At 45.3% G+C, this 23,250-nt stretch overlaps 1 protein-coding gene and 2 non-coding genes across 3 annotated transcripts in view; 2 read left to right on the top strand and 1 right to left on the bottom strand.

Annotated features, from left to right (window-relative positions):
- Nucleotides 1-7,119: 7,119 nt before the first annotated feature.
- Nucleotides 7,120-7,192, bottom strand: TRNAF-GAA (transfer RNA phenylalanine (anticodon GAA)). Its single transcript has one exon. It is a non-coding gene; the product is annotated as a tRNA-Phe (tRNA).
- A 270-nt stretch (nt 7,193-7,462) lies between these two features.
- Nucleotides 7,463-7,536, top strand: TRNAN-GUU (transfer RNA asparagine (anticodon GUU)). The gene has a single exon. It is a non-coding gene; the product is annotated as a tRNA-Asn (tRNA).
- A 7,311-nt stretch (nt 7,537-14,847) lies between these two features.
- The window catches only part of NCKIPSD (NCK interacting protein with SH3 domain), an 85,762-nt gene continuing 77,359 nt past the window's right edge, over nt 14,848-23,250 (top strand). The window contains exon 1 of the mRNA XM_066596805.1: nt 14,848-15,105. Coding sequence (XP_066452902.1) covers nt 14,935-15,105 — 171 coding nt within the window. The 5' untranslated portion in view covers nt 14,848-14,934. The remainder of the gene's footprint in view (nt 15,106-23,250) is intronic.

The following is a 23,250-nucleotide window of genomic DNA, read 5'->3' as shown; positions in this document are numbered from 1 at the left end:
ATTGGCATAACTGCATTTACCTCCATATTAGGGAACAACAATTTTATTTTCCCGGAACTGATAAGTTTTGTTCTCATTAGAGATCACAGTTAGATTTCCCGTAAATAAGAGAAGTGAATTCTGTAATTATTTACTGTATATACTGCCATCTTGTGGGAGATTGTTTCAAGATTTTATTACTTACAACCCTGTAACAGTTGTCAATTTTGTGTTCATTTTTATTGAAAACTTCGAAAAGATTTACAATGTAACAATTTTTTTCGCTATTACAGCAGTCCATGGTGCCATGTTATATGAGTAATTTTGGAAGTATATCTTTCAAAGGCTTTGCATGCTGTGTTGCTTCTCTCATGTGATAATAAACTAAACTATATAACCCGGTTATTGTTCTTACAGATTTTATTGTATTTGTGTATTTCAGTGCATTAGTGTGTATGACGTAGGTTTCGTAAAACAAAACAAACTAACGTACGATGTCAACTCAACAGTCTTGTAAACTTGTTAATGTAGGCGACGTGTTGTGTAAATGTTGTTAAATGACTTCATTGCGTAATTTCAAACTTCCTTTCCCCAAAACGGCATTATAATTGAGTTGAGGTGGAAAAACCAGTGCTTCCTTAAAAAGGTGTTACCATCCACAGGATAGTCTATAATTGCAGGTTCAAGAATATGACTGCTTTAAAACTGCAAAAATATAACTACTGTAATACTGCCCCCTACGTATAAGAATATAACTACTATAATACTGCCCACTATGTACAAGAATATAACTACTATAATACTTATCCTATGTAAAAGAATATAACTACTATAATACTGCCTCCTATGTACAAGAATAATACTACTATAATACTGCCCCCTATGTACAAGAATATAACTACTATAATACTGCCTCCTATTTACAAGAATATAACTACTATAATACTGCCTCCTATGTACAAGAATATAACTACTATAATACTGCCCCCTATGTAGAAAAATATAATTACTATAATACTGCCTCCTATGTACAAGAATATAACTACTATAATACTGCCCCCTACGTATAAGAATATAACTACTATAATACTGTCCCCTATGTACAAGAATATAACTACTATAATACTTCTCCTATGTAAAAGAATATAACTACTATAATACTGCCTCCTATATACAAGAATATAACTACTATAATACTTCTATGTAAAAGAATATAACTACTATAATACTGCCTCCTATGTACAAGAATATAACTACTATAATACTGCCTCCTATGTACAAGAATATAACTACTATAATACTGCCCCCTATGTAGAAAAATATAATTACTATAATACTGCCTCCTATGTACAAGAATATAACTACTATAATACTGCCCCCTACGTATAAGAATTAGGGATGAGCGAACGTGTCCGTTACGGACACATCCGCACCCGGACACCGGCTTTGCCGAACACTGCAGTGTTCGCGCGTAAGTGTCCGGGTGCCGCCGGGGGGCGGGGAGATGCGCGGCGGCGCGGGCGGCAGTAGCGGGGAACAGGGGGGAGCCCTCTCTCTCTCCCTCTCCCCCCCACTCCCCGCCGCACCCCCCCGCGCTGCCACGGCGGCCCCCGAACTTTTTCGCCCGAACACTGAAGTGTTCGCAAAGTTCGGTGTTCGGGCGAAAAAGGGGCGGAGCCGAACGTGTTCGCTCATCTCTAATAAGAATATAACTACTATAATACTGTCCCCTATGTACAAGAATATAACTACTATAATACTTCTCCTTTGTAAAAGAATATAACTACTATAATACTGCTTCCTATGTACAAGAATATAACTACTATAATACTGCCCCTATGTACAAGAATATAACTATTGTAATACTGCCCCCTATGTACAAGAATATAACTACTGTAATACTGCCTCATATGTACAAGAATAAATCTACTATAATACTGCCCCCTATGTACAAGAATATAACTACTATAATGCTGCCCCTATGTACAAGAATATAACTACTGCAATACTGCCCCCTATGTACAAGAATATAACTACTGTAATACTGCCTCATATGTACAAGAATAAATCTACTATAATACTGCCCCCTATGTACAAGAATATAACTACTATAATGCTGTACCCTATGTACAAGAATATAACTACTGCAATACTGCCCCTATGTACAAGAATATAACTGCTGTAATACTGCCTCATATGTACAAGAATAAATCTACTATAATACTGCCCCCTATGTACAAGAATATAACTACTATAATGCTGTACCCTATGTACAAGAATATAACTACTGCAATACTGCCCCCTATGTACAAGAATATAACTACTGTAATACTGCCTCATATGTACAAGAATAAATCTACTATAATACTGCCCCCTATGTACAAGAATATAACTACTATAATGCTGTACCCTATGTACAAGAATATAACTACTATAATACTGCCCCTATGTACAAGAATATAACTACTATAATACTGCCCCCATGTACAAGAATATAACTACTATAATACTGCCCCCTATGTAAAAGAATATAACTACTATAATACTGCCTCCTATGTATAAGAATATAACTACTATAATGCTGCCCCCTACGTATAATAATATAACTACTATAATACTGTCCCCAATGTACAAGAATATAACTACTATAATACTGTCCCCTATGTACAAGAATATAACTACTATAATACTACCCCCTATGTACGAGAATATAACTACTATAATACTGCCCCCTATGTACAAGAATATAACTACTATAATACTTCTCCTATGTAAAAGAATATAACTACTATAATACTGCCTCCTATGTACAAGAATATAACTACTATAATACTGCCCCTATGTACAAGAATATAACTACTATAATACTGCCTCCTATGTACAAGAATATAACTACTATAATACTGCCCCTATGTACAAGAATATAACTACTGTAATACTGCCCCCTATGTACAAGAATATACAATTCCGTGAACATGTGTAGTAATGCTTCCAAACATATGTATGACTTTCTAAGGCAGTGTTTCTCAACTCCAGTCCTCAGGACCCCCCAACAGGTCATGTTTTCAGGATTTCCTCAGTATTACACAGGTGATGTAATTATTGTCAGTGCCTCAGACATTGCCACAGGTGTTCTTACTATAGGAGATCCTGAAAACATGACCTGTTGGGGTCCCTGAGGACTGGAGTTGAGAAACACTGTTCTAAGGGGATATATTTATGGGAATGTTTATTTCAGTTCTATGGAGAATTTTTACACAAAAACCAGTACAGACCTGGTTGCAAAACAACCCTAAAATACATCTCACGTCAAGAGAAGAATGGACAGACTTTTGGAAGACACCACTGATCAGATGAGGTGATACACAATAGCAAACAATTGCGTCTTTGTCCCTTGCTTGGAAAATTGTTCCTTTCCCAAGTTCCTGTCAAGGGCACGGAATGGGCAGTGTGTGTCCTTATGCCCGCTGTCCCTTTGCAAGAGCCAAGAAGAGATGGAACCAGAGCCAAGGTTCAGTCACTTGTGTCCAGTTCTCCCGACAACTGTTAATCAGACGGGGGATAGAGACTGTAAATAAGATGTGGGCTGATATAATACTGCACCCTTTACTTATGTGTGTAACGCTTAAAGAATTCCTCCTGCTGCCAGCATGTCTGCTGCTGGCACATATCTGTATAGCTGTCCCAGCGTGTCAGAGTCCTCCAGGCAAAGCTCCGTGTTCATATCATCAGCCCAGCCGGTTCTTCAGAATCTGACTCTTGCTCGCACCAACCGACTCCTAGGCTAGTCTCACACCAGTGAATTTGAATGGCAGATTCTGCGATAGCCATCCATGCGCATGATACGCGGTAATAGGCGGGCATTGAAATGCATGGGCTTTCTCCGGTTATCTCATACTTGCGGGTAGGAATGGCGGATTCAGCGAGCAGAATAAAAATCACAGCATGCTCTATTTTACCATGGATTTTGCATGTATCAGCGCCATTGATCTATATGGATGCATTTGATCTGCAGAGCATACGCAATGAACATTGTGTATGGACGTGGATTTGTACGCACGTTGCTAGGAGACCAGATACAAATGGTATAAAGAAAGTAGGAATTTGTGGACAGACAGTGCAGGACAGAGTCTGGGAGCAACACCCCATCCAGGCTGCTGTCTGCAACTTCCGCCTATTCTTCTGGGCTCTTCCTCCACAAGAAGAAGTGCGATTTTTAAAAGTGGTTTATACTACTTCCAAAATAAATAGCATAAACCAGCCAAGCCTTAGAGAGCAGCATCCCGTTCTGAAGGCTCCCAGAGCAGCTCTCACCACGACAGTACAAGAGAATGTCTACTGGGTGATAGAAGGGTGTTTCCAGAGGGACCTCTTAACGCTTCCTCTCAGGCCTTGGCTAGTTGCTGCACACATAGGCTCCAGACCTTTTCCTAGTCTCCTTTCAGTTTCGCTATCACTTATTCTGACCAGGGGAAAGGCACCGCCTTGTCTTATATATCATACCCTGGTTACCCGGGTAACAGGGAAAAATGGCGCATTGCTCCAGGTACAGGTTGCCCTTACAAACTCCCTAGAAAAGACTTGAACCATGGAACTAAGTGCAAGAAAATAAAAATTAGCATCACTTCAACATCCTCTTACAGCTGCATAATGCAACATGCGACAAGGGGGAAGAGGCCTGCACTCTCTGAGCGGCTTCTAAGATGTGGCTGAGGAGCCATCTCATGGTGCCAATGAGTGCAGCACGCTCTTTGTAATCTTGCGCACCGTTGAAGGCATACAACAGGAACTGGACGATTAATGGAAATTAGGTGATCGTGACACCAGTGACTGGATTAAAAGCTTTTGGTTGCGAAATAAGACTAACACACGTTTGTAAGTAAACTACAGGCACACCATTTACTTTCAGGCACGTAGTTGTCTGCAATGATATTAAACACCAGAAGTTGCATATACACAGTTTAACACTTTATACATGGATAAACAAGCTCTGGGGAGGCAGCATCTGAGCTAAGAGAGAGCTATAGAGAGAGAACTGACAGAATCTGAAAACCTCTTACTTCCCACCAACAGTAAATTGCCCATCATGAAACACTGTGCTCTAGTTTTCTCCAGTACTCACAAAATTCCTGTGAAGATTCTCAGCTGCTTGTCTGATGCTTGTCTCTGTGTTGCTGTCCGGTATAAAGCAACACAGACACTAGAAAGTTTTGAAGAACTAACAGCTTCTCTCAGTGTCGGGGTGATTTATTAGCGACTGCACACAGGATTGCTTGAAAGTTTACATAATGCGTCTCTAATTACAGTAGGACAGAGAAGAGGGTAGCATGGCTGCCTCCATTCACCCCCCCACCTTGCTTCTTGCTCTCCATCTCTCTCCACTCTGACTGAACTCCTCACCCACTCACTCCATACTTCCCCTTGACTTCCATCTCCCAAGATTGTTATAATTTCTAACTGCACAACACGAAATGATTCAGAAATCCCCTCCTATTCTCCAGTACTCACAAAATTCCTATGAAGATTCTCTGTTGCTTGTCTGAAACTTGTGTCCAGTCTTTTAAGATTTGCCTTTGTGTCGCCACATTCCAAGAGCCATAGCATTTTTATTTGTGCATCACCTGAGTTTTATGATGAGTTAGTACACAGTTCCATATTTTGCATATGCATTTTTTGTGCCAAAAAAGATAGAACATGTTCTATCTTTCTGCACATTTGCGCACCCAAGGTCCCCATAGAAGTCAATGGGGGAAGGGGGGGGGTGCAAATGCAATAGGCAATGCACAATTACCCAATGTGAAACACTGCATAATTGCGCTGAAAAAAAAACACATCTGGAACTATTTAGCTATTTCAATTGTTGTGTTTCTTTGCCGCATGCGAATGAGGATGACTTTGGGCAGAAAAAAATACAGTAAAATATGCCGATACACGAGCAAAAAAGCCACGTTCATAGCGCAAAAAACATTGCACTAAGGTGTGCACAATTACCTTCTGGCTTGTTCACAAGATAGCATGTGGGTTTCGGACAAGTAAATACGCTGCCTATTTACAGGACCGCATTTGCCTACATTTTTGGGCTGCACCTGCAGGTTTTCGTGCATGTAAATGCCCTACGTATTTGTGCAGAAGAGCCCATTGATTTGTGGCGCCATTACTCAGTGAATACGCGGGTTTGTACCAGGCCATTCACTTCAATGGCCTATCGTGGTGTGTAATGAATAGTACATGCCGCGTATTTTTTATCGGACATCGTGTGTAAAGAAAAAATGCACGTTTAACGAATCCTTTAAAATCAATGGGTTATACTCACTGTGTATTGCGTGTGCAAAAATTGCGCCTGTAAAAATTGCGGCACAAATACACCTGTGTGAATGAGCCCTTAGGCCTAGTGACCATGGCCGTGACGGGCTCCACAAGCGGAATTCCGCAGCGGCGTCCATCACGACGCCCACCCAGAGACCCCATACTCACCTCCGAACCGCTACCCGACGTCCCGCATCCCGTTCCAACGCGCATGCGCAGTACAGTGCATGATGCGCCGTCAGTGTCATGTGACGCGCCCGCAACATCACATGACGCAACGGCCGCGCCATATGATGCGGGCGTCGGTGGGCGGGGAAGTGTTTTCACGCTATCTTCCGCTGTGCTACAGCGGTAGATAGCGTGACGGATGGCTTCCATTGACTACAATGGAAGCTGTCTGCGCATACGCCCGCGGCAAATAGAACATGCAGGTGATTACGGGTTATATCACGGGCCAGAATTCCATGGTGGAATTCCGCACCGTGAGTATTGCGCTATTAGGTTCAATAGAACCTAATAGCTGCAGGGCAACGCCGCGGCGGAAATCCGCCCATGGGAATTAGGACTTAGTCTCAAAGTCCATTTTATAAAAGTTGCCATGTAATCCCAACATAAAATAGAGGTATCAAGTGGGTTGCAAAAATTTGCAAATGCTAATGCATTAATGCCCATTCATTCATTCTATGCAATTTAAAACATCTCAATCACCTTGTAATGTTCTGGAACAGAAAAGTGTCCATGTACTTATTATATAATGCTGCGAACAACAGCTGTGCGTATAAACCAAGCTAATTATAACAAAAATATATGAAAATCAAAAAGCTTACACCCTTCTGCCGAAACCCGGGATCGAACCAGGGACCTTTAGATCTTCAGTCTAACGCTCTCCCAACTGAGCTATTTCGGCTGATGTCTGTGCAGTGCTGCACCTAACCCTCCTGTCTACGTGATCAACAGTCGTACTAGACAGACGCTGTGTGTTATAGTCTGGTTTAGCCCTTTCTGCCATACTGATCATAGCCTGTATATTGTCCTCCCTGTATACTGATGGCACGTGAGCCCGTCACTGAGAACGATACCAGTGCAGCTAATAATAGTAACAGCCTGTAAGGACGAGGAACACAGGATTCGAATGTCTACAGATGAAGAGTCCAGCTCCCAAAGCAGATTTGTATGAGTCTCTGTGGCGCAATCGGTTAGCGCGTTCGGCTGTTAACCGAAAGGTTGGTGGTTCGAGCCCACCCAGGGACGGAGATTTTTGCTTCTTCTTCTTGTAAGCACAATTTGCGCTCACCTTCACTTGACTTATTTCCGCACGAGGGCTTCAACAAATAGTCATGTCTTTTGCACACAGGAATATCCCACCCACAAAAGGGCAAAATAGAACCCATTGATATCAATGGGTGAATTCTAACTTCTTTTTTCTTGGTGGCGCAAAAAAATAGGACATGCTCTATTTTGTGCGTATCTGCGTACCAAAAAGCCCCATAAGAGGTCTATGGGAGGTGCGCAAGTACACACATCTTCATGCGATGTAATGCTCTAAACGTTGCATATACCCGAGATTACCGACACCTTGTTAAGCTAATTACCCATTTAAATAAGGTGATTCCCCCGCCTGTGTAAAAAATACCATTTTATGCGCAGACGCGTGTGCAAATCAGCCTCATCAACCTCATTCACTGCGCAAATATGTTGCGCTGAAACATGCGTGATTGCACATATGCTCGTCTGAAGCCGCCGTTAGGTTTACTTCTCACGGGCGAGTGCGATATTGCAGCGATGCTTTTTCCTGAAAAAGAAGCATTGCATCGCTGTAGCCTGCGATTTTCTCGCGCATTAGGCTACAACAGGAGTTGCTAATGCTAAAAACACATTGTGTCACACGTACTTCACAAGTTTGTGCGGTACGATGCAATAAATTGGAGGTTCCATCGGGAAACATGGGCGAGAAAAAATAGAAAAACACAGAAAGATTGGACACGCTGCGATTTACAAATCTCGCAACATCGCAGGACAGGAACACGGGAATGAAGTCATTGAAAATGATGGGTTTTATAATTCTGTGTTTTCTCGCACTCTCGCATCGCACAAACGTTGCTCGATTTTCCTGCCCATGTGAAAGCGGCCTTGGGGCTGCTTCACATGGACATATTTGCGCCATGCATTGCGCCCGCAGAATTAACACACAATAGAAGCCACTTATGTCAGTAGATTTGTCCCTATTAAAGATTTTTTTGCGCACATTTCGATCGCTCGCAAAAAAATAGTACCTGCTCTATCTTTCTGCAAATTTAAGTACCAAAGAGCCCAATAGAAGTCTATGGGAGATGCGCAATATGCTGCACAGTTCCTTGAAATATAGCCTTTTAAATCAGGGGGGGGGGGGGTTCTGCGCGTTCATGAACAGGCCCTGTATACGTTTGTCTGAAGCCATCCTTAATCGCAACTTTCCTGTCTTTTATTTCTACAATGTATATCATTATAATAGTAACTAGCGTACCCGTCGCGCGTTGCTGCGAAGACAGACATACATACATACTTCGTTTTTATATATCTAGATGACGGCAGCAGCGACCACTGAGGTTTTGTAGGCCGCTGCTTCCCCCTTGCAGGCTGAATAAAATAGCCGTTGTGTGGAATATCCAATTTATCCGGCTGCTGTGGCTTCTTGGGAAGATAGCCTAGTACATGTTTGCCCACTTCCAACTCCAATGGAGACTAACTGTAAATGGCTGGCGTGCTCTAGTATTTATGGTTCCAAGCTGTACGTGTCATTGCATACAGTCTGTCTATCTATCTATCTATCTATCTATCTATGACATCAGGAAATGAGAAAATTACATTCCGTACGTAAAATTTGAACGCTAATTCTTTGGCGCTTTGAATTGAATAATCGAGTTGGGACCCATTAACTTTTCCTATTTATGACATAATCAATGCTCGTGCCAAATTTCAAGTTTCTATGACATTGGGAAGTGAGACAATTAAATTCCGTACATAAAATTTGGACGCTAATTCTTTTGCGCTTAGAATTGAATAATCGAGTTGGGATGAGACATAAGGCCTTGCCCATAAGCATTCCCCAACCTCCAAGAACTGAACCTACCTACCTGAATGAGATTTTGTAGGCCGCTGCTTCCCCCTTGCGGGCTGAATAAAATAGCCGTTGGGTGGAACATACAATTTATCCGGCTGCTGTGGCTTCTTAGGAAGATATCCTAGTACTTGTTTACCCACTTCCAACTCCAATGGTAATTGGCTGGCGTGCTCTAGTGGTTCCAAGCTGTACGTGTCATAATAGAGCCTTAATGACATCACAATGCAGCTTTATAGAACATGTTGGGGCATGTTCAAGGGCGTCCGATGTTGATGACATCAGTGATGACATCACAATAGCAGGTGGCTTACTTATTCGATCTACGTGGGGGGGGGGGGGTAACTTTCGATGACGCTCGCGCGCGCGCCATTTATCGTAGGATAGTTGTACTATGCCTATAATCTTCCCAGGAGTGTACTCAACAACTTCCCAAAGTTTCATGGCGATCGGATGAATGGTGTAGTAGCGCATAAAGGACAAACAGACAGACACTCAGACAGACACGCACACAGACATACATTCAATTTTATATATATAGATTAGAGATGAGCGAGCGTACTCTCTAGGGCAAACTACTCGAGCGAGTAGTGCCTTATGCGTGTACCTGCCCGCTCGTCTCTAAAGATTCGGGTGCCGGCGGGGGAGAGCGGTGAGTTGCGGGAGTGAACAGGGGGGAGCAGGGGGCAGAGAGTGAGAGAGAGATCTCCCCCCCCCCCCCCCCCATTCCTCCCTGCTCTCCCCCGCTGCTCCCTGCCCCCCGCCGGCACCCGAATCTTTTGAGACGAGCGGGCAGGTACTCACATAAGGCACTACTCGCTCGAGTAGATTGCCTTAGCGAGTACGCTCGCTCATCTCTAAATAGTAATGTATGTGGTTCCGGTAAGTGATGAGCCCGGCCGTGATTGGTGGAAACATCAGTGGGGTGCTGAAATATTTCCTCAGTGCACAGTAAAGCTATATGAACTATGCATCAATGTACTATTATAACGTAATCTACATATGCAGCCACATATGATGTATAGGTATAATGCACTTAGCAAAATGGCCAGAGGGTGGCACTGTGGCTGCATAAATACACCACAAGTGCTCCTGATAACAGGAATATGTATGATTGGCGATGAGATTTTGCATTATTGCTTTAATATTTGTATACCAGTGAACTAAAGAAAATATTGTGATCATTGAAACGTCCGCTACACATGGGGAAGCTTACAGACTATTTTAGGAAATTATTTGGTTACATTCAGGTTGTCTCACAACAGCCCATACCTGAATACAAGCCCGGCATGTCCTGAAGTTCCTGAAGTGTGGTCCCATTGAAGGGAATGGAGCGGAGGTGCGCATGAAGGTCCTCCGCTGTTGCACACTTTGGGACGTGCCAGGGCTGCATTCTAGTAGCCATCGTGAGACAACCCTTTTATAGCAGTTGTCTGCCCTCTTTTTCACTTATGATCTACGCTTGTGTGAATGAGCCCCTACACACCCTAATGATCTGGCAAGTGTTCTTGTTTCATTATTGGGCTGTTTAAAAGTCCCTTAAAGGAGTTGTCTGTCCCCTTTTTCACTGATGATCTATCCTCTGAAGAGGCAATCAGTAGTTGATGGACAGGATAAGGGATAACTGGCTTATTGGTGGGGGCCTCACGGCTGAGATTCCTAACAATCTCAAGATCGGGGGTCCCATGTCCCCTTCACTGCGGGGTTACTGCACCTCCCGCAGTGACGAGGAGACTGAATGCAGTGCTGGTCATGCAAGCGTACCAGCGCTCCATTCACTTTTAACAGGGATGCATAGATTCACTTTCACAGGGATGCATAGATACGTGAGCGGCATCCGCTCGGGTATTTCCGTCAGCCCCATTGAAATGAATGGATGCTCAGCCAGCGCTCCCTTCATGCTGACATCACTGCAGGGGCAGAAGCGACCACTGCATTGACAGTCAGAGCAGGACACAGAAGTCTCGTTTTGAAGATCAATGGGGATCTCAGTGGTGAGACCCCCACTGATCCATTCCCTATGGATAGGGAATAACTTGCTATTTTGGTAGAACCCCTTTCAGACAGGCTGACAATACAAGTAATTTGCACATTGCTTCCTCTCACCATGTGACCTCATGAACACAACAGTATTACAGATCCACAATATGGTGCGCATAGACATTGGAATTATATATTGCATGTTCCATCATCACATGCAGATTATGTGGCTATATAACAGCAGGCCTCATACTGGTATGTAATATAGACGTAAATAGACTCTGGCACATGCATTCCCTATGGTCCTGTATTACAGACCTGCAGGCACTGACAGTGGGACGCCTTCATAAAATAGTGATAGAATATGTCATCATTTTTTTTCTCCTATGTTCAGTTGGTGGTACATGTTCATCAGGACATTATGTACGTAATTATCTGTATGATTACAATAAATATAGAAAACATTGGAAAATATTTTTTAAAACGTCACTATATTTAAAGGGTTATTCCCAAAATTAACTGTTCTCTCCTATCCACAGGACAGGTGATAAAAGACTGATCAGTGGTGATTAGTCATTTGCTGAATGACTACCTAACGGAAACTTCCCTGAAGTCTTTTAATCCTTTAGTCTGGAGTCCCACACTGCGGTTGCAGTAATTCGTCAGTCAAGTAGCCCTTAGACCAAATGAACACAAAGCTACCAGTATAAGACTGAAACCTTCAACCCGATGCCTATTGTCTTAGGAAGTGGAACAGCATGGTAATTGTAGTTCCTAAGTTCTTTCTTCTGTCTGTCTGTGAACTTTCTAATAATAGATGGGGTATTTTAAGCAAACACAAGTCTACAAGACTCTCCTACTGTTTCCACTTCAGTATAATATGTACACTGAGAACAACAAAAAAGGGACGCTCACTTCATACACTTAGGGCTTCTGTCCACAGGTGATAGTGCATTGCGTTACTTGCTGTGATAATCCGGTCACGAGTAACGCAGTGCATGCTTTCCATAGCATTGCTATGGAAAGCGCAGCCCCCTGTCCACGAGCGGAGAATCATAGCGATTCTCTGCTCACGGGACTCAAATCACGGCATGCCGCGATTCTCCTCGGTGAGCCTGTCAGATAGGCTCACCGCAGAGAACTGTCAGTTCTCTTCCTTGCTCCCCACTAGCGATATTCCGCCGCGCCCGTGGACAGGGGGCCTTGGGCAGACTGTCGAGTTTGTGACTTGTGCCATGACAGAAACTAAAAGCAGCAGTAAATAGTTGTAACAAGCGAAGGTTGTTACTTACCATGGCATTTAATTTACTGATATTTAGCCTCTGTCCATATTTGGCAATGCACTGGACTTCTTAGTTTGCCCGCATTCTCCACAAAAAACAGTTGGTGAACTGCTTTAAATTTAGAATTGACAATAAGGCTACCAAGATCTCATGTGTCCAAATTACTAAACGATGATCATCAAAGAAAGAACAAGAGACATCAACTGCGTGAAATCACTACTGTCCTTTTTCTGAGGGGACCAATTCAGTATTAGCTTTATTAATAGTGCAAAAAGTACAACAAAGAAAGGTGTAGTATGCAATCGCGGTGGACAATGCCTTAAAAGTAGCAAATCATTACAAAGTCTTAGTGCTGGCAAGTGAATACATTACTACTTTGATAAGAGTAAAGGAATGTGGATATAACGACTAAATATGTTCTCCAGGAAACACTCAAAGCCCCACTTTAAGGAGACGCTGCTTCTATGATCTTTGGACTAAATTGTATTAACCCTTAAGTAACAAGTGTAGCGCAGATCATCTTAAGGGCTGCTGCACACTGGCGAGAGCGATATCGGGATGTGATTTGCAGGGAAACAGCCTCTCATCCCTGCAGGGCTGAAGGAATCTCCTGCTGTGGCTGTCACAGCCATAGCAGGAGATAGTGATCTTCTCCTATTGATTTCCATGGGGCCGGCGGCAGCAGCGCCAGCTCCATTGAAATCAATGAGACACGATTGCGATCATCTGCCACCAAAAAGAGGCAGCGCTGAGCTGTCATTCAATGCTGAGCGCTGCCTCTCATTGGTCACAGCACTCAGCCAATCAGAGGCAGCACTTCAGGAGGTGGGGGAAAATCCCCGGCCAGAAGAGCAGCAGAAGAAGAATACCAGGACCTGCATGAAGACGCGCCAGAGATCACAGCGCTTCCCAGGTGATGTATTTTTTTTCTCTACAGATATTGATTATTTTCGAAGGGTGCTTATATTTCAAGCACCCCCCGAAAATCCTTGTCGCGGAAAGTCCCCTGTCACTGCTGTCACATAGCAGTGGCAAAGGATCGCGATCCTCACCCATTGATTTCAATGTGGCTGGCGCTGTTGCCGCCGGTCCCATTGGAAGCAATGGGCGAGATCGCAAAAATAATAGACATGCCGCAATTTTGTTTTAACGCTGCATTGCAAGCGTTAAAACATCGCAAATGTGCATGGAGCCATTGGAAGCCATAGGCTTCATAATTTTGCGATTTCTCAGAGCTAGGAAATTGTGCGATTCCCTCACAAGTGTGAAGCCACCCTGATACTTTCACAAATGATAATTGTTCAGTGTGAACATGGCCAACGATTGAATGACGAATAATAATTTGTTAGCTTATCGTTTGCTTTGTGCAGGCATAAAAACCTGACGACAGTCGGCCCGTATAAACAGGAAGTCGTTCATCTATGAATGACTGCCTGATTCCTCTGAATAGAGGCAGGTGGCTGGAATTGTTCTCTGGCGCGCTCGGCCATCTTTCCGTGAGCATTTATTGCTTTATTGCTTTCGGACAACTGTTGGGCGTCTAAGTGCTTGGCAGTCGTCCGGTGTAAAAGGAATCTAACAAGCCCCCAAAGATTAAGGGTTCTTTTACACGGGACTATTGTCGGGAATTTAAGCTCTGAACAATCGTCCAAAAGTTTATCGCAGATCTCTTCCGGCTGCCCGTCACCATTCCCAGTAAACAGGCAGTCATACATGAATGACTTCCTGTTTACACCGGCCGATTATCGTCAGGTTTTCATGTCTGCATAAAACAAACGAGGAACGGTAAACGAACAACTTCTATTTCATTGTTCAGTCATTCAGTTTTGCACGACTTAGTGATTATATGGACAATAATCAATGCGTGCAAAAGGGCGCCAGGTGTGACGGAATGTGGCTGTGAACAAGACAGAAAATAACTTCCCTCCGCTAAAATGAGGGACACTGAATTCTTCAAAAATGACATTGTTTTGTTTAAATAAAGTTTGTTTTAAACAAAAAGAACATTGGCCTGTTCAAGTATGACAATTTGCTCTGTTTAATAAAAAGGCATACAATGAGGGACATTGAACTGCTCAAACATGGCATTGTTCTATTCACATAAAGCTTGTTTAAAAAAAAAAAATAGAAAAAAAAAGGGGACAAAACAACATCAGGCGCGTCCGCGTCACTTAGCGTGTGAGCGAGCTGTGGGTTGTGCGCGCGTAGGTCACGTGATTGACGGGACTCCGGCTGTGGCGGGGACGCGCTCAGTCAGTCAGGGTCCGGCCCGGGGAGGACGGTTCCGCCATGTACCGAGCCCTGTACGCCTTTCGCTCTCCGGAGCCCAATTCTCTGCAGTTCGGGGCCGGGGAGAACTTCCTGATCCTGGAGAGGTGTAACCAGCACTGGTGGCTGGCCAGCCGCTGCAGCAGCGGGGACACGGGCTACGTGCCGGCCTCCTACCTGGAGAGGATCAAGGTGAGCGGCTGCGTGGGGGGCCTGACGTGTGTGCTAGGTTGGCCTCTAGTTGACGTCATACGCACGGGTGACGTCACTCCTGCCTACACATCAGTGATGTCATGTCTTAGGCTTCCTCTTCCCAGTGATGTTGGTTCCGTCTGATGGAATGTATCGGTGACTAAAGAAAGTTGTAAAGCGAGGCTTTGCGCCGGGTGCTTCACCGTCTGCCCTGGGTACACTTTGCTATAACTTCCTTTTTGTTTCTACCTCCATTGCTGATGGTAACGTTGGGGTGTGACTGCTGCCACCCATCTTATCACTGCGGGCATCTAAACTGCACGATGAGGCAACTCTGTAAGTGGTCTTGGTCACAAATCTCTTACTGTTTTGTGTATCCAGCTCATATGAGAAGTATGCGTCTCCATGGCAACAGACTACAAACCACCCTTGTGTGTAGTCTGGTTCTTGTTACTCCTCTCCGCCTCTTCCTGGCAATCCACTGACCGAGAAAAGGAGTGCTGGAGCCTTCTTAGGCCTCATGCCCACAGCAAGTCGGATTCTGACTGCGAAATATTGCAGCAGACCCGGCGCCCCCCAGAGACCCCGTACTCACCTGTCCCGATCCGCCGTGAGCGTCCCGGCCGGCGCGTATGACTTTTTTTTTTTTTTAATCCATGTTGCAGAACACAGTTAATAAATAGTAGCATCAGGCCACCGGCATGCGGATCCCCCGCGGCGTCCGCGTATTTATCTGTATTGCGGACGGCTCGCCTTTAGACGTGCGCAGTACAGATTTTTTTTAATTAGTGCTTTTCCCGCACTGTTGCTAGGTAATGATGCAGAATCTGTAACCTTTCCGCAATGTCAATTGCGGATCGGCCACGGGTTGGGCGGCTTCCATTGACTTTAATGGAAGCCGTCCGTGCGGCATCCACTCAAAAATAGAACATGCTGCCACTAAAAGAAAAAAAATATACGGTATACAGTTATTTCTTTTCCGCCAGCAGAAATCGCATTTTCTGTCCGCTTACACAAGCGTGTGGATGTCCTAATCTTGCTAATGGATGTGGAATTCCGCTGATCATCTGCGCGGGTGACTATCGTGGATTCCACAATCCCCCCTCCCCCCATTGTGTGCAGCCGGCCTCAACTGGGCATTCTTGCATTTTTTAAATTTAATTTAATTTTTTTTGCATATGTAAAAAAAAATCTCGGTAAATACAGATGAAACGTGTGCATGAAAAAACCGCATGCACATCCAAAACGCACGTACGCAGTGAAAACAGTGCGACTTTTATTTAGATGTGATTCGTGTTGCGTTTGTGTAAACGCAGCCTCCATTGTAGAAGTTCATTTTCTACTTCCTGTGATTGTTAATAAAGTTTTTGGAGGTGCGTACCCAGATATGTGAGACTGCAGGCGTCGCGGTGTGCGGTTACATGAAAGAAACCGTCCTGCAGGGCTTATTGTCCTGATGGTGACTCTGCAAGTAGTCTGTCGCCCTCCTGCTGCGTGTTGTCTGTCGTGACGCAACTTGGTCTTGGAGGTGCCTGTATATGGCAGCTGGGCGGGTACCGCTTGGCATTTACACCCCGTTACCAGCTGGTGACAGCTCCCCTCCCTGTTGTGGTCTAAGGGCCACAGCACCCGCCAGCGATGATCACTGCTGTGCTTTCACACTGGAGCAAGGAGCGATCGGTGACGGCAGACGGCATGGCTGGAATCGCTCCGGCCACCCACCTGCATTCACAGTAAACGGGCCGTCCTTCATAGGTGAACACAAATGTTTACACAACTCCATCGTCCTTTGGCTTTTGTGCTTGCAGAAACTGAACGACACAGGACTCTTGGCGTATGCCAGTCACCCTGCAGCTGCCGGCAGAGACCGCGTATGGCACTGCGCAGCCATGCCTGCGAATCACGCGGACATGAAAAAGGCTGCCCATCTAATGTATCGTGTATGGACAGGATATCATCCGCATGCTGCGACTTGTTTCTCCTGCGTGCCCACATGCCGGAGGGCATGGAACAACGAAAGTCTATTCACTCCATTCACCGTGGATCGTGTATCCATGCAATGCACACACAATACGCGGTGTAAGCACGGTTGTGGACATGACCCCAAACTAATTACCATTCGTTGTTCATTCGCTGCCGGCGTTCACACTGAAGATTATCGTTCTGGTTGTGGCGATCCAGCGAGAATCTGAACCGTTACCGTTTAGTGTAAAAGGGCCCAACGCCATATTGCTTGGTCCTAAACGAAGACCCGACCCAGAAATGGTTTATTGGCTCTGATGAAGGGGTCTGTCTGGCCTAGAAACGCATCAACATGAAAATTGTCCCGGGATGGGGTGTATTGCCTGCAGTCATTCTTCCCTATTGTCCCTCCGGTCCTCCAGTTCCGAGTCCTATTTTCGTCTGTCCAAGATTGTCTTCTGCAATCTTCACACTATGTAGTCCCCACAGAGCACTGGTAGTGTTAGACTCCCGATTCACTATACCGGCTGTCTGATCAGCTGGAACTGCTCACGTAATCAGCACTGGCCAATCAGAGCAGGGCACAGTGTGCTTGAGGATGCAAAGTGATTTTTCAGGCTTTTTGAGGATGCTTGAAATATAAGCCCTACTCCAAAATTAAGCCCTGCTAACAGTTAATTAAAAAGTCAATTTAAATAGTGTCCAGGCAGCTATACATGTAAAAAAGTTAAACCTTTTTGAACAAAAATTAATATAAGACACTGTCTTATTTTCAGGGAAACACGGTAGAAAATTCCTCTACTGCAGGCTTAGTGCGCCCCCTGCAGTGAGGAGGAGCTTGCATGGAGTAGCAGTTGTGCATACGTGGCATCAGTCCTTTCATTTCAATGGGGCTGATGTACATTGCCGAGTGCTTGTACCTTTGCCATCTCCAACCATCCCGTTGAAAGTGAATGGCGTGGGCACTGCGCATGCACAATCATCACGGTATTCAATCACCTCTTCACTGCAGGGGGCGCTGTAACCCTGCAGTGAGAAGGTGGGACACGGGATCCCTGAGTTAATCTTAGCTGATTTGGTCTAGGAAATTGCCGCAGCGGTCACGTGCTCGTCATGGTGGAATCGCCACGGAAGCCACTGATTGGCTGAACAACATGTGACTGCTGCAGCAATCCTGGACCAGAGTGGCTGCGATGCAGCCTGGGGGGCGACTGACCAGGTAGTATGCCTAACATTGGCTCTACCCGGGTCAACTATCGTCCAAATAGTCGTTGGATGGAGCGAATATAAGCAACAGTTTTTCAATGTAAACTTGGCCACCAACCGGGTGACGAGCGAGAATTGGTTTGCTAGTCGCTTTGTTTCAGCTCACCTAAAAGTAGTCGCTGGTTTAGTATCGTCTGGTGTAAACAGGTGTCTGGTCTCTTTCAGCGATTAGCCAACAACTTTGTGGGGGGGCAGGTGCGCATTTGTTCCGCATGTGCTGATTGGTTTGTTTTGAACACTTTGCCCCTCCCACTTACTGCTCATTGGTTCACAGTGCTGGGACAGGGTGTGTGGTGAGTATCAGGCGCCTCTTTCCTTCACCATGTATGCCGATGAGCAGTAGCCTGCTTCCAGGTGTCTACAGGGTCTCTGCATCCCTCCGTAGTGTAATCACACCAGCGGCGCTCCGTCTGATCCAACGTGAAATGTCTCATTTCAAGCAACAAGAAGTAATTTCCACGCCGTATCAGCCGCACGTTAACGATCTGATGGCCGCGCTCCGTGAATTAATGTACCATTGTCTTCGGCTGAACCGATGTGACTGGGGAAATTGGAGTTCTGAACATACATTCCATTATAGCGGGAGCGTGCGTCCTGTCCACACGAATCCATTATAGCGGGAGCGTGCGTCCTGTCCACACGAATCCATTATAGCGGGAGCGTGCGTCCTGTCCACACGAATCCATTATAGCGGGACGGCGCTAAATACGGCTTTATAATCCTCTGCCGGAACCTCCAGCACATCGGCTGTCAATTATAAGGCTATTACAGGTCGCAGGGGCTCAGGCAAGCTCAATGCTGCTGGATGAGGATCTCACAGGAGGTTATTGTATTCTGCACCCCACCTGCTGCAGAACCTCTTCGTATTCATAGATTGGAGAAGGCCTGCTGATTGACACCAGGATCCTCTTCTGCCTTCTGCTGCGAGTATCAAACATGCAACGGCTCCACCCAAATATGCTTCCTTGGTGATAGTGCGACTGTGGAGCTTCTCTACAGGGGATGCATGGGCTAAGTTGGAGGTAGATAAGCGGCGCCCCTGGGCAAGATGCCTTCATCTGTTCCAGCAGTGCTGAGCAAAGTAACCGCCTGGAACAACTTTTTGCCAAGCCACGGTTGGCTGCACATATACGGTTGTTGCGATATGGCCCCCAACCGCATTAGAAACGCGCACACTTCTCTCGGCCGTGCGAGCGCGTATCTTATTGGAGAGAGGGGGCTGAGCAGCTGTCGGGCACCTCTGACAAGGGTTTAATCCCGTCACAACAAGGATAAAGCCTGCTGAAATCCAACATGGCTGATCCTCTCGCAACATCTGCCGTCAGTGAGCAGTTGTTGGGCCGTACGGGGCAGATCCTTCCAGTGGTCATTTATGTGTAAGAGGAGCTTAGGAAGGGAATTCTACAACGGAGATGGCCTTTAGATGGGATTTAGGCCGTTTTCACACGGCGCGAGTGATACATTAGTCTGAGAAACTCGAACTCACATTGCGCTCTTAACTCTCGGACCAATATTTTGCGTTTTTTTTTTTCCCCTCCCTGCAAGAGCGTTATAAAAGCAATAAGAAAAAAATCTTTTTTGCAGCTGCGCTTCTATACCGACCCTTGGAGGTAGATAGGGAATAAGCTACTAAAAACTTCAGTTCATAGTAAGGTAAAATTTAGCTTACTATGAACTGAAGTTTTTAGTAGCTTATTCCCTATCTACCTCCAAGGGTCGGTATAGAAGCGCAGCTGCAAAAAAGATTTTTTCTTATTGCTTTTATTCTATTTTCCCCATTTGTTCGCAAGAACTTTGGGGTGCTTTTTGTGCTGCTGCTCTCCAGGAAAACATGGAAGAGTAATATTAGATGTACATATTATATGTTTTTCTGGATAATACGGAAAGCCCTCCATTAAAAGAAATCCCTGAAAGGCGAACTTGGATTCCAGGTGCAGGCGGGACACAAAAAGCTTTTGGTGCTCCGCCTGTCACCCGGTAAGTAAAATTATTGACCGTTTCTGCTATCCCTTTCCATGGCTATGGCGCTCTCCCTAATTTGTTTTGCAAGAGCGTTATGGTTTGCAAGAAAAATGCGTCACATCTCCGCACGTGCAATTTTCATACGTGTTTTTCAGGTGCTTCAAAATCGGATATTGTTTTAAAAGTAAAAATTAAAAAAAAGATGCACTCGATTTTTGTATAAATCCATAGAAAATAACGTGTTGTTTTCTATTGCGAATTCCAGCCATATCGCAGTTGGACAGTTCTTGCACGAGGAAATCGCCGCCAGAAAATTACAGCTTATGATCTGCTGGGAATTCTTCCTCTGGTTCATAATCTTCTCTCTTCTAGGTCGTTGTTGGGATAGTTGTCATGTAGCTGATCCATTGGAGTGGGTCAGCCGACCTCAATGAGAGAAGAGTTTTCCATTGGCTTGTCTCCCTTTTAAGTATCCTTGGCTTCTGCAGTGTGGCGCGGGTGATAGCGGTGACAATGTGTGCTTATATCCAGTATTTCTTGTGTAGTTGTAGTAGTTTGTTCTGGTTAGTGCGGTCTTGTTCCTTTTGGTTATGTCTAGTCCAGTCTTTGTTTCCTAGCCTTATAGCTTTGTCTGCTTTTTCTTTGCATCCGTCTAGCCTTGGTTCATTATTCAACTTGCTTCTTGGCTGAGTCCTAGTGCCCTCTGGTTTTCGAGGATAGTATTTCATATAGGGTTGCTGGTAGGGATAACCTGAAGGCTGCTTGGGGACAATGGTGTCTAGTGTTAGGGGCAATGTAAGGAGAGTAAGCCTTAGGCCATGTGTGAGAGTGGCCTTACAGATAGGCTTTCTGTGGTTGGTTATTTCTGTTCTGTGTGATCTGTTCCAGTCTCCACTGCCAGTTTAATTTTATTCATCATCCAGTTACCATCCACTTCTGTCGCTGTCATCTAACAGTGAGTCCTAGCTTTTATTAGTGTTCTCTGTTGTGTTTATACCTTGAATGGCCACTTTATTAGAGACCCCCATCTAGTAGTATGTTGGACTCTTTTTGCCCCTCAGAACTGCAACAACTCATTGTGGTGTAGATCCCACTGGGGGATGCAATCCTTCTGCAGGACTGTCGGCCCCTGCGGACAGGAAGCTTCTTGTAGCTGCTGCAGATTGCATGGAGGTGCTGACATGTCCTGACCTCCCATCAGCACGGTGCAGCAGGCTGGCTCCATCTGACCAGCGATGTTCCGCTGCTCAGTGATACAAGTTTTACTTCGCACCAGTTATTGTGCAATGTTCGGTGGTTACACTCTTCAGCTCTGAGGTAAGTCCTGGGGGACTCGGGGAGTGGCTGGTAGGGTTGCAGTAAGGTCATGGCGGTCAGTGTCAGCTGCTGTGGTCGCACTGCTGTGATACTGTAGAAAGGACCAGGACCTGAGATGAGGCGTGATGCTCACCGGCGGACGGCCGTGGATGTCCATACAACTTCTGCAAAGATCATTGAGCTTCCGGCTCGTCGCTGGGAATAGAAGCCTTGTGTGTAAGAGGGGGCCGGTTCATAGAGCATGCAGGTCACATCAGGTGGAGACTGAGCCCGGAAACCCCATCTGTGCCAGGAGGGAAACTGACGAAAACGGCACATTATACCAACTAGATATTTGGGAGCGGCCGACAATAAGAGGTAATGATGAAGCTATATGGTGCACGTTTCTGTCTCCGTGTTACCAGATTTGTTTCAGATACTTTTTGTGCTTATCCGTTTTGAAAGGGGGGGTGGTGATGCTGCATGTTTCACAGCCCGGGACCGCTTCTGCCCGTGTGGATGAACCCTAAGGAAGGTGAAGGTGTATGAAGATGCACAGATCTGTTGCGCAGCGTGGGACTCGCTGCCTCTTCTGTCTGGCTTGTATTAAGCTGTGTAAATTTAAAGGGAACCTATCGCCATATTTCTGCTATCCGAGGGCAATGTAAGCTAGCTGCAGAAAGAAGGGGGTCACTTACTTTGTTAGCTGCCGTACAGATGATTGACAGCTTTCTTCCTATACTGAATATGGGAAGATAGCTGTCATTCAGCAGCAGGGGCAGCCGCAGCTCATTAATGGCGCAAACTACCCAGCGTGAGCTCACAATGGTGCGGACGGCATGTTGTGCTCGCACTGCGGCACGGGGAGAGTGAGTTTATGAAAGGGTATGGCGGCTAACAAGGTAAACGGACCCCCTCCTGCCTCCTCGCTGCATGCGGGGTCTTTGTCACCAGTGTGTGCTCAATAAATAAGGGGACAGATTTCCTTATTTCCTGTAAGACAGCAATACTAAGGACTAAAATTTCCGATTTTTCTGTTCCATCTCGGAAAAGGAAAATGAAAATAGCGGTGTGCCTGACCTGGCGAATGATGGCCATCACCGGCAATCGATGGAACGCATGGACTGTAATGGGTTCTGTCGGCTTGATGGGATTTCTGTTGTTTCACTGGAAAAAAAATGGCGCTATATTTTACGGCATTTGTGATTAGAGCCTCAAACTGAAATCTGAGCCTGGCCTAAGGGCATGTCCACACCAGGTGGATTTCCTGCGTCATTTAATGAGATTTTTAAATCTGATTCGCATGCTGCGGAGAGGGACGTGCGGTGTGCAATTTAAATTCGTAGCATGTCGGCTATAGCGCCAAATTCAGTGTGGAATCCACCTCTTCGAATGAGGGGTGGATTTTGACCCAAATTCTGCATTAAAAAAACGCACCAAATGTTGTGGATTTTGCGCTGCAGAATGTGCACTACGAACACTCCACAGAAAATCCGCCCCGTATGGGCATACCCTAAATCTCCCCCAATGTCTTCTCTTAGACAAGCAGTGAATGATTCATGAAGAGGTTCTGCAGCAGCCCATGTTTCATCAGCTGTTGCAGCACTTTGTATAAAAGCAGAAGAGGAGGGCAGTCGGGCCAATCAGAGGGACACGGTT

Source organism: Eleutherodactylus coqui, chromosome 3, assembly GCF_035609145.1.
Source record: "Eleutherodactylus coqui strain aEleCoq1 chromosome 3, aEleCoq1.hap1, whole genome shotgun sequence".
NCBI classification, from domain to species: Eukaryota; Metazoa; Chordata; class Amphibia; order Anura; family Eleutherodactylidae; genus Eleutherodactylus; species Eleutherodactylus coqui.
This window is presented reverse-complemented; position numbering and strand designations above follow the sequence as displayed.